General features: G+C 35.7%; 1 protein-coding gene across 2 annotated transcripts; it reads right to left on the reverse strand.

Moving 5' to 3' along the window:
* Positions 1-1,576: 1,576 nt before the first annotated feature.
* CD69 (CD69 molecule) lies at positions 1,577-11,180 on the reverse strand. Of its 2 annotated transcripts, none has more exons than XM_032347222.1 (5): positions 10,993-11,173; positions 6,146-6,268; positions 4,933-5,132; positions 4,480-4,583; positions 1,577-2,677 (listed from the first exon to the last, which is right to left on the reverse strand). In XM_032347222.1, exons 1-5 carry the CDS (start codon positions 11,054-11,056, stop codon positions 2,569-2,571), a joined length of 600 nt encoding a protein of 199 aa, XP_032203113.1. In that variant the 5' UTR covers positions 11,057-11,173; the 3' UTR covers positions 1,577-2,568. The 2 variants fall into 2 exon arrangements, with proteins under 2 accessions (XP_032203113.1, XP_032203114.1); XM_032347223.1 differs by lacking the exon at positions 1,577-2,677 and adding an exon at positions 2,684-3,353 and having other exon boundaries at positions 10,993-11,180.
* Positions 11,181-11,580: the final 400 nt, after the last annotated feature.

Here is an 11,580-nt window from a genome sequence, read left to right on the forward strand (position 1 = left end):
TCTTAGAAAGATAATTTCTATAATAGTATTATAAAAATTTTGAATCAATTCAATACTGGCTCAAGGACCTAACACATCAATGGCATTTGAACATTTGAAAAATGCTTTAACTTTATTGAATCCCTATATTTATGTGAAATAAGCAGGAGTTATTACCCTTTTTAGAGGAGGGAATTATAATTATGTTGCAAAAGCCAAATAAAACACAGACAACTGCTACTTACCTTCAGTACATACTAACATAATTATCCGGGGTGAATATAGTCTATAAATTCAACATTTTGAAAATTAGCTAAAAGCTTGCACACAGGAGCAAATCAAGTATATATCTGTAATATACTTCCACAGCCCCCTACACTTTCCCTACTATATACTTCATCATTACCCTAATGTAATTGTTTACTTTACTGTTTGTTTTACAAATAGCTCCTTCAAAAAGAAAGACAGGCTATGCAGAAGTATACATGTTATGTAGAAACGCTGCTTTATGCCAATACTGCAAACTTAATGACATAATGTGTCCATTTATAAAAATCATCACTAAAAGTTAATACATTACTTTGAGCCAGGTACTATTCTAAGCTCATTTTCATGTATTAATTAATTTAATTTCTACCCAGTTTGGGGGCAATTTCTCACTAATGCTAACTAAAACAGCTGGGCAACTAGCTAGTGACAAAGATGAAACAGACAGTATTTCTCTTGTGCTCTGGCTTTTAGTGAGCCTTTACATTTACACATTTTATAACACATAAATTAAAAGACATTGTTTTCTCATGTGACTCAGGAGCATATTGTTGTTACTAATGATAGGATATTAGAGATGGAGGCCATTTGTTTCATTTTACAGCTGTGGGAACTGAAGCACATGGAGATGAAGTAACCTCTATATTTTGTATCACTAAACAATGTCTGGAATCCACATTTTTTTTTTCAGTATGCTATAATAAGGACAACAGTTTAGAGATCTCACGATAGCATTCAGAGAAGCTTTCAGAGAAGAACACTGTGAAATACATTCACAGAACATTTTTGAAAGTAACAGAATTTTTCCTTACTGAAGTATCTCATAGAAATTAACACAAAGCCTTATATCTCCTTCATGGATTACTTTGGGTCAATTACTAAATTATGCCGGGGGCTTCAAAATTGAATAAGATGCTTTCAGACCATCAGTTACGCGGACCAGTTAAACTTTTATTGGAGAGAAGTTGAGCTTTATAAACAGGTCCTCCCAAGATGACTCTAGGGGTCTCCTAATTTCCTATGCCCCTTTAGTATGAGGGTGATGAATAATAACAGAAAGGAAGAAAATAATAGAGTTTAAAAAAAAAAAACTTAAGTGATATATATTCTTCCCAAGTCAATTAGATTGTTCACTGACCATCAGCTATACAGAAAATAAATATAGTTCTTTTGGAAATTCATATGAAAACAGTTCAAAAAGTATAAATTTATAAAGCTAAGGATTTATGATAGATAAGTTTAAAAAATTATAGTATTTTGTTTTCTTTTTTTAGTATGATATATAATTTTTAGCGTATTCCAAGAAATGAACATTTCTTAGAAACCAATCGGCAATTCTACTTTTATTTTAACATACATATAATCAGCTTATAATGGCACTGAATACAAAAGACAAACAAAGAAACACTATTGCACTCAGAAAATACTTCATAAGAAGCATTGCACATGGTAGAATTGATTAGGAAAGGTACAAATTTATAGTCAGGTAAAACTATTATTATTCCAAGTTTGAATAATATGGAAGTTTTTCTGACAGGAATTTGCCACATCACGTATTGCACATTTTTCAATACTTTCATCCATTTCACAAATACTCTTCAAATTTGTTTTTGTCTGTATCTCTGTAAAATGCTACATGTAAGATTCTTAAGACAGAGAATTATGTATCATTGAAAAAGATGAGTTACACAGAAGTAAAAACAACAATAGAAATACATGATCACCCCACACTTTTGGTGGGAAAATGATTCTGTAACCTGGCAAACTTCTCTAAAAAGAGAGAAATATCACAAAGCTTAGTTTCGTAAGCATTTGTCCACTTACACATGTTCTCTGATTTAAAAAAAAAAAATGCATTTAGACTAAATGTCCATGTGACCAGTTAAAATGTCTTATGTTTACATTCGGTTTTTAATACCACTACCTAACATTTTCAAATAGTGCAAATACACGAAGCACACTCAGTTTTGGTAGTCATCTAACAATAAATAGTAACTCTAAGCCTAGTTATTTTATTATTTCTAAATTCTAAAAAAAATAAAGTGCATCCATAAGGTTTAAAGTTGTTCTTCTCATTCTTGGATGTAACGATCAGTCAAACCTGTGACTTTTTCAGCTCACGGCGAAGTGTTCCATGCTGCAGATATTCCTGGAATTTCCCTTTCTTTTTTCCATAGTCTTGTTTGGAAGAAGATTTCCAAAATAAGACAAAGTTTTTTCACCAAGTCTTTGTGGAAAATTTCTGACTGTGGAGCAGCATTGATCAACACAAATTTTCTCAAGTTCGTGTTATAATAGTCTAAAGGCAAATAGGTTTCCTTGTTATTTAGCGGCTTTGCTGCATATCGAGTGTAAATTCTTTCCACAGGCTGTGCTGCTGACCCCCATACTATTCAGATATGCACAGTTCTCAGATCCTGTGAGGTTGAACCTGTCAAACAATAAAGAAACTTAGAATTATTTTCAGTTCATCATTTTCATTCAGTTACATGAGAATGAACTTTGTGAGGGTAACCTCTGATTTCTTTTTTGCTTGGTAGGAGTTCATGAAGCAAGTCAGGTGATCAAGTGACCATAAACTTATCTATAGAGACACTAAACAAAAATTGAGTGAAAGGGTCTGTGGGAGGAAGATAAAAAGCTAAGAGCAAAGACTTCCAATTATCTGGGCGGCATACCACCAGAGGACTGACTCTTGGCTATTTCTCAGCTAAATTCCTGGAGAAACAGTTCCCAGAAAGTTTACACATTCAACTGTTAGGCATATAATGTTAGAGGGTGGAAGGCCCCTGAAGCCAATCTGCATATAAAGAACCATAGGACACATATTAAGAGTGCCTTTTCTAGAAATTTGAATTTATTTTCTATATCAGGAATCATCATAAAACTATTTAGAAGGCAAGAAATTTATTCAGTTCTGGGTTTTCAGATGGCAAACGTTAACACTGACTATACAAAATGTTCTTCAAACTTCAAAATATACATCAATGACAGGTAATAAAATTAAAGTCAACATCTTCTGTTCTGGGGCCGGTTTTCTGTCAGGTTAATAAAATCTTCTAATTTGCTATTAGAAATATTGTGCTTTATTCCTCTGGGGATGACAACTGGGAAAGAGTAAAAGGGAATTATTTTTTAAAAAGTCAGCTTATCAGGAAAAAATGTATATGATATTGTCAGTATTCTGTGTTTCTTTTTATCATCATAATTATTTATGGACTATGTTGAGCCTATTATTCACATAAAATTTACTCAGACAAAGTTACTAGAAGCATTTGTTGTATGACTTCTAAGTAGATAAAAAGAAAAAAATAGCAATATTAAAACCCTTCTTTAAAGAATTCAGAGGGGTATAAGCACGTAAATCAGATTGATAATGCTCTGCTCATAAGGACACAACAGTCATATCCAACAGTGCTTTGAAAGAAAAATGGCTTTCCTGAGCTGCCACTCTGGGGAAGATAAAGAGACGTCTTGATCCTATACTGTTGGTGGGAATGCAAGTTGGTGCAGCCACTCTGGAAAACAACATGGAAGTTCCTCAAAAAGTTGAAAATAGAGCTACCCTATGACCCAGCAATCGCACTACTGGGTATTTACCCTAAAGATAAAAATGTAGTGATCCGAAGGGGCCCAAGCACCCGAATGTTTATAGCAACAATGTCCACAATAGCCAAACTATGGAAAGAACCTAGCTGTCCATCAACAGATGAATGGATAAAGAAGATGTGGTGTGTGTGTGTGTGTGTGTGTGTGTGTGTGTGTGTCACACACACACACACACACACACACACACACACTGGAATACTATACAGCCCTCAAAAGAAATGAAATCTTGCCTTTTGCAATGACGTGGATGGAACTAGAGGGTATTATGCTGAGCGAAATGGGTCAATCAGAGAAAGACAATTGTTGTATGATCTCCCTGATATGAGGAATTTGAGAGGCAAACTGGAGAGTTTGGGGGGTAGGGAAGGGAAAAATGAAACAAGGTGGGATCAGAAGGGAGACAAACCACAAGAGACTCTTAATCTCACAAAAGAAACTGAGGGTTGTTGTAGGGAGGTGGGTAGGGAGAAGGTGGTGGGGTTATGGACATTAGGGAGGGTATGTGCTATGGTGAGTGCTGTGAAGTGTGTAAGTCTGACAATTCACAGACCTGTACGCCTGGAGCAAATAATACATTATATGTTAATAATAAAAAAATTTTAAAAAAGACATCTTGAAACTTACCAGTTGTTGAATTCTTTGCCATCTGACCATTTCCATGTTTGATTATCTTCAGTTTTCAGCCCAATCCAGTGATTAGTTATACCCACATATCGTTTTAAAAAGCTCTTGAAGAAAGCATAAAGGAGGTGTGTATTAAATAACCCCTCTGCGTAAGTATATAATTCATCCTATTTTTGAGAAGCTTCAATTCAAGGCATGATAGCAAAGCTGATCACTTATTAGCTCTAGTTAGGACAAGCTCATTTGGATTTTTGGTCTTTGACATTAAGTAATCAAAGCAAATTTACAAGATTAAATGGAATCCTGATTGTGACCTCAGACTGGTCATATGGCTTTCTGTGACTAAATTTTCCTACAAGGGCATTAGGTACAGTGGAAACAGAAAGAAATCACAGACTATCTCTCTTAAAAAATAGCAGTAGTTTATGAAATTATTTTTGAATACTATCTTACCATGTCCTTTTCAGAATCAATGAACGCAAGAGTCGCATCCTGTTCGTAGCAAAAGTTTTGGGCCAGCGTCCAGCCCCTCTTTTCAGTGGAAATAAAGTAGCATTTCCTCTGGTATCCAATCCAACCATCCGAGCATGAAGAGACGTGGCTCTTTGATGGAAATAGGGACATATCTTGGCCTGGACAATTGTATTGGCCCACTGTGAACAGGAAAGTGGTTTGTTTTAGTAACAAAAGAAAGTAAATACTCACAGTATGCAAAATCAGTTCAGGGGGTGCTGTGCAGTGCTAGGTGACAATGTTTAGGATGAGAGACAAGGAGTGAATTCTGAGAAAAGCAAGAAGGCAGTTTCTCACCTTGTCTAATCTGTTCTGCCACATCGTTATTGTCAGGGTATAAGAAGTAAGAGGGTATCTTTTGGGTCATAATCTCAGAAAGGGGTAGGAAAATAGAAAAATCTTGCAAGTAGTCTTTGGACTGGAAAGGGGAAAGGGCATTATAAATTACAATGAAGTCAATATAACACTCTTTTGGGAGATGAAGGACAGAATGATTTGCAGGGAACTAATTCAGAATACAGAAAGATCTCTGGCTCAGGATGTTTCATAAAGTTGTAAAATTTCCTGTTTGTAAAGACACAAACGTATCTTGGTGTTGCTATATGTTTTGAATACCATATCACAGTTGGCTCTTCGGGAGATTCTAGATATATTTTAAATTATCCATAACCACTGTTATGTGGTCTTGGAAATAAAAGACAAAAGACTGATCAATTCTTCATTAATTTGTGGATTAGATATATTTTTTTCCTATCAACAATGAATGTGAAGCCCACATTTTTTTGCCTAACTAAATGTCTATATATTTAGGATCTAAATCAGTCCCTTTATTTCAGATCTTAAAATATGTTCAAATGTAATTTTCCCCCACAATAATTTATAAAGCATAGACACTTTTAATACTTATAAAGAAGTTCTCAAAAACTCAGAAAGCACTGCACTGATCATCTAAGGAATATGGAATTATATTTAGTATTCTTGAAGAAATCAGCCAAATATCATGATTGAGGTGATTCTAAATTAATCAGAATTTCTGATTAATCAGAAATTAATCAGAATTTCTGATTAATTAGAACAAGTAATCCCTGTTGATTTCAGCTGGACATGAATGCTAACAGCAGAGACTCAATGAATTCATGAAGTACAGACCCACCTGATATAGCAACGAGAGCTATGATTAAAACAGTGATGAAGACCACATTCATGACAGCACATGGGATAGGAACTTGAAGGCACCCTTCATGCTGTGTTGCAAAATGAGGCCTGGATGCATTATCTGAAGAGAGAAAGTTGATGATGAATTCAGGCATCATTTACATTTCAATGTCTCCTTATCTTCTTATCTGAAATTTATAAGTTAATTTCTCCCAAATTTTGAGTGAGCTGGGAGAGTGAAACAAATCAGGGATGATAATGAGATCATAAAATATCTTCCCAATCTGTGCACTTAGTAGCTCCAAAAACTCTAAATATATTATAATTTTGTTGTTTGAATCGCAAAAACATTTATTAAGTATATGATTATCCTAGAAGACATATAAAATGGACATCCTAAGCATAGTACTTTAACCCCTGGGTAGTTATTGTTTAAGAGAGATGACATAAATACAATAGATGTAGATAATGAATAAAAAATACTCAATCAATATATAAATAGCTACAACTAGCATGACTGAAAATTAAAAAAAAAAAAGATTGATGGTACTTTTTGGTGTGATTGGTACAGATGTGAAGCAATTGAAATTTTCATATATTACTCATGGAGAGCAAAATGGAAAAATAACTTGGGAACTTTTTTATACAATAAATATACACCTACCCTATGATTCAGCAATTTGACTTGTACAAAACAAGAATGTTCATAGCAGCTTTACTCTTAAGAGCCAAATAATCCACATATCCATCAACAAGAATAAAGGTAAATTATGGTATATCTGAATACTATTTAGCAATTAAAAAAAACTGATAAATGCAACAAAATGCATAAATACCAAAAAATGTTGACTAAAGAAAATGCAGCTACAATCACATACTATATATTTCCATTGATATGATTTTCAAGAATTGCTGAACTATAAGTGAAATAAGTCAGACTGAGAAAGACAAATATGGGGTGCCTGCATGGCTCAGTGGGTTTGCCTCTACCTTCAGCTCAGGTCATGATCTCAGGGTCCTAGGATCGAGCCCTGCATTGGGTTCTCTGCTCAGCAGGGAGCCTGCTTCCCCCTCTCTCTCTGCCTGCCTCTCTGCCTACGTGTGATCTCTCTCTCTCTCTCTGTCAAATAAATAAATCGAATCTTAAAAAAATAAGAAGTCTTTTTTCCATATGATTTCAGTCATGTGTGGAATTTAAAAACAAAACAAATGAAGGAACAAACAAAAAGCAGAATCAGACCTATAAATATGGAGAACAAAATGATGGTTGTCAGAGGGAAGGAGGATGAAGTTATGGATAAAATGGGTGAAGAGGGAATGGGAGATACTGGCTTCCAGTTATGGAATGAGTAAGTCTGAGTAAATTGTGGGGACGAGAGGCAGTGCATAGGGATTATAGTCAATGATATTGTAGGAGCACTGTATTGACAGATGGTAGTTACACTTGTGGCGAGTGTGCATAACATAAAGGGATGTTGCAGTGCTGTGTTGTACACCTGAAAATAATGTAACGATATGTGTAAACTATGCTTTAAAAAAATAGTTGAACTAAACTATAGTGATATAAATCAGAAAAGTGATTGCTTTTATGTGTGTAGGAAATGTAATTTGTCCAGAAAGAAACACAGGAAATTTCTAGGGTGATAGAAAATTTCAGGGGTGCCTGGGTGGCTCAGTCATTTGAGCATCTGCTTTTGGCTCAGTCATGATCCCAGGGTCCTGGGATCAAGTCCCCCATCAGGCTCCTTGCTCACTGGGGAGCCTGCTTTTCCCTCTCCCTCTGCCTGCTGCTCCCCTTGCTTATGCTTTCTCATTCTGCCTGTCAAATAAATAAATTCTTTTAAAAAAAGAAAATTTCAGTGTTGGTTGGAATTTTTATAATTCATTAAACTGCATATTTAAGATTTGTGCTTCCATTGTACATAAATTATACCTCAATTAAAAATATGTGAATAAGGAGTCAGATATTTGAATTTTCCAAGAGAAGTCAAAATAATAGAAGAAACATAGCAACATTAAACAACAAATGGTATGTGGAAGTTAATTATTTAATTTACCTTCCATATAATGCTGAAATAGAGTAAAAAATTTGATTTCACCAATAAAAAATATTTTTGTGGAATATGAATCTCATGTGAATGATGATTCTTAGTTTAAAGAAAACTAGAAGAATATCTGTTTCAGAATATAAATAAATAATTGAGGAAAAAGTGGAGTGGATTCTGTGTCCAGAGTCTGAGTTTGATTTTTGCTAGGATGAGCTCTCAGGATTTTTAAAATTTGGCCTCACGAGAAATCCATATTTCCCTATTACGTTCTCAAAACCTGAAATGTAAAATGGCCACTTGCATGATATTAGAGTTTACCATACAAAATAGCTTCAAATGCAAACAGACCCCATTTTTCAATGTGTATGACCTTCATAATTAAAAGGATGTTAGCAGAGAACATATCTTGAAATTTTTGTATTTCTTTGCCTTAAACATTTCTCTGAAGTCAAACTGAGCAAAGAGATGTGCTTTCTTTCATTGTTTATTGGTTGCCAATTCAGTTTTTGCTGCTGGGGATTGTTTTTCCCAGCGTAGGTCTGCATTCAGATTTTGCAAGAGAAGCCTTTACCAAGCCCATATCTACTTCTATTTCTCACAGCTTCTCAAAGCAAATCTTCCTTTTTTCCACTAGTCGATCACCGGAAGCAGCCCTTGGTAGGTAGGGTAACAAGTTCAGAGCTGTCTGTCTAGTTTCACTTCTCCCCATGTGAGAGTCAATCATGCCACTTAGACTCAATGAAGCAACAGTTCTGGTTCCTTAGCGCCCACGAACCCATCTGGATAGCTCATGGACTCAGAGACTAGACCAGTCTATTGGCTTATCCAGTGGGTAAGCTGTGGACATGATTCTCAGACTGTACATTTGTTTTCCATTCGTGAGGGCTATTGTTACTCACAGTTTGACTTATCACCTAGGTGACAAAACACTGCCCCAACAGCAAACTTCCGCTCTGATTATGGTCCTTGTTCACTAATGAAGAAACTGAAAATAGATCCACAGTTGTATATTGAGACATCCAGAAGTGATGCTCAAGGATTGTTCATACTAATAAAGCAGCCACAAGAGCAGCATAAACTAAACATTCAGCAGGAAATTGGATGAACTCAGAAAAAGCTGAGGATCCCTGAATTAGGTTCTTTCGACTATGCTCTCTGTTTATTGAGTAGTTTTATTATTATATTATTATTATATTATATTACATAATAGATACTGTGTTTTATTATATATATTACATTATTGTAGTATATATTATTATATACATTTCTGCTTTTCAACAGCTCAACTGGGCCATGAAAGTATGGTTACCTAGCCACCAGAAATCTCTGTGGCTTGTAGTTGTTATCTACAGCCGATTCTGTGTTCTTAGGTAAAAGATGGGTTTATCAGAAGTGACTGATGTCTTTTTAAAGTAAATCAGTCTAAGAGACACACTCACAAAATAATCCCTTCCTCCAGATTGTTCAGCTCTGCTGTTCGTAACACACCCCTTTATTTCTGGATAACTTTGCTTATAAGTAAACTGTCTGTGCCACATGCTAGAGTTTTGGAGCATCTTATTAATTAGAGAGGAAGAGATAGAAACAGAAGAAGTCAAGAAAAGATCACAGAAACATATTATAGGAGAAGCAATGAGAGCATTCTAGTAATAAGAAGTAGAACAGATCTGTGGACAGAATAGATGAACAGAAAAGAGGAAGAGGTAAATAGCTAAGGTGATCCTATTTTGACGTATTTTGATGAAAAACAAAAGAAAGGAAGAACCACGTATGATTCGCGTAGAATTTGAAGCCCGAGATTGAAAGGGGGAAACAGAATGATGCAATGAAGAGTTCCGAAGAGTTCCATGAAGAGTACAGAAAACAGAAGTTTGTATTTTCAAGAATTTTTCATGACATTCTCCTAAGAAATTACCTCCAGACATGGTTAATGTTCAGATATGTTTATAGCTATTCTTTCAAAGATTGGAAACCCTCTTTCCCAGCAACTGGAGGGTGCTGTCATGGGAACCCAAGCTGAAGCAAACAGAAAGCATACAAGAATGCAAGGTGAAGACAAAGAGTGTAATTGGTTATGGGGAAAACCATTGCTCTAAAGAAGGGCAATGCTTCCCAAAGCATATACAGATGGATACGGGGAAAAGGTGGTGAACACACGTGGTGGGCCAGTGCAGGGAGTTTTCTAATTAAATCTGAAGAATTGATGTGATATAAACTGAAACAAAAACATATTTCTAACGATCTTCAGAAATCCACCTTTGTGGTTTCTCTCAAATCTCAGGTATCCTGTCTTCTCATGGATAGAGAAATATTTACTTTTTCTCATTTTCTCCTTTACCTGGACCAAAGTAAATCATAATCAAATGTTTCTAAAGACAAATGCTCATTAAAAAAAAAAAAATACTGCTGGGGTGCCTGGGTGGCTCAGTGGGTTAAAGCCTCTGCCTTCGGCTAAGGTCATGATCCCAGGGTCCTGGGATTAAGCCCCACATTGGGCTCTCTGCTCAGCAGGGAACCTGCTTCCTCCTCTCTCTCTCTGCCTGCCTCTCTGCCTACTTGTGATCTCTGTCAAATAAATAAAATCTTAAAAAAAAAAAAAAGATTTTAAAAAAATACTGCTAATATAAGAGGACAGAGGGATAGATAATAGATGACAGACAGTTAGATGATAGATTGATGTGTGTGTGAGAGAGAGAGTGAGAGAGAGAGAGAGAAAGAGAGAGAGAAAGAGAGATGACAGGTAGATGTGTGTGAGAGAAAGACAGACTGACTAATGTATAACAAAGGTCTGACTTACTTTGCTGTCCACCCTCTGGATGCAAGGAGCTGTTCTCTGTTATGGAACAATCTTCAGAATTCATCTTTGTTCTAGTCACGATTCCTTGGTGAATCCCAGGCCAAGCCAGTTTAGAGCGAAAGTCTTTGCTGAAGCTCTAGTTGAGTCTCTTGAGTCTATGACCTATCTCAGCGTTTATATTCCGTTGTATTGTCTCCACCCTCTTCCTCTTGCCTCCTAACCACTCAACTACATCAGTTCTCTTTAATTTATGCTCCAGCGGCCCAGACAATTTACAACGTGTTATTGTGGTGAGCTGCGGGTTTTCCCTGTTGTCTGCAATGTGCTTTCTCACAACTGTAGGTGTAGCATGAAGAGACTAGCGGGGTTTTCCCAGGATCTGAGACATCCTTCTTTAAATTTGTGAAAAACACAAATAACTTAGGAGACGACATATTAAGTAAAGAATGAAAAGTTAAGGATTCCTAACTTTGAGGTGGAAATAATTTGGAGAGTAATTATTTCCCTTGGAATCTCATTCCTTTATTTAATTAATGACTAGTATTAATTGAACATGCGGTATGAACCTGACACTGACTGGGGTGAGAG

This window comes from Mustela erminea, chromosome 6, assembly GCF_009829155.1.
Source record: "Mustela erminea isolate mMusErm1 chromosome 6, mMusErm1.Pri, whole genome shotgun sequence".
In the NCBI taxonomy this organism is placed as follows: domain Eukaryota; kingdom Metazoa; phylum Chordata; class Mammalia; order Carnivora; family Mustelidae; genus Mustela; species Mustela erminea.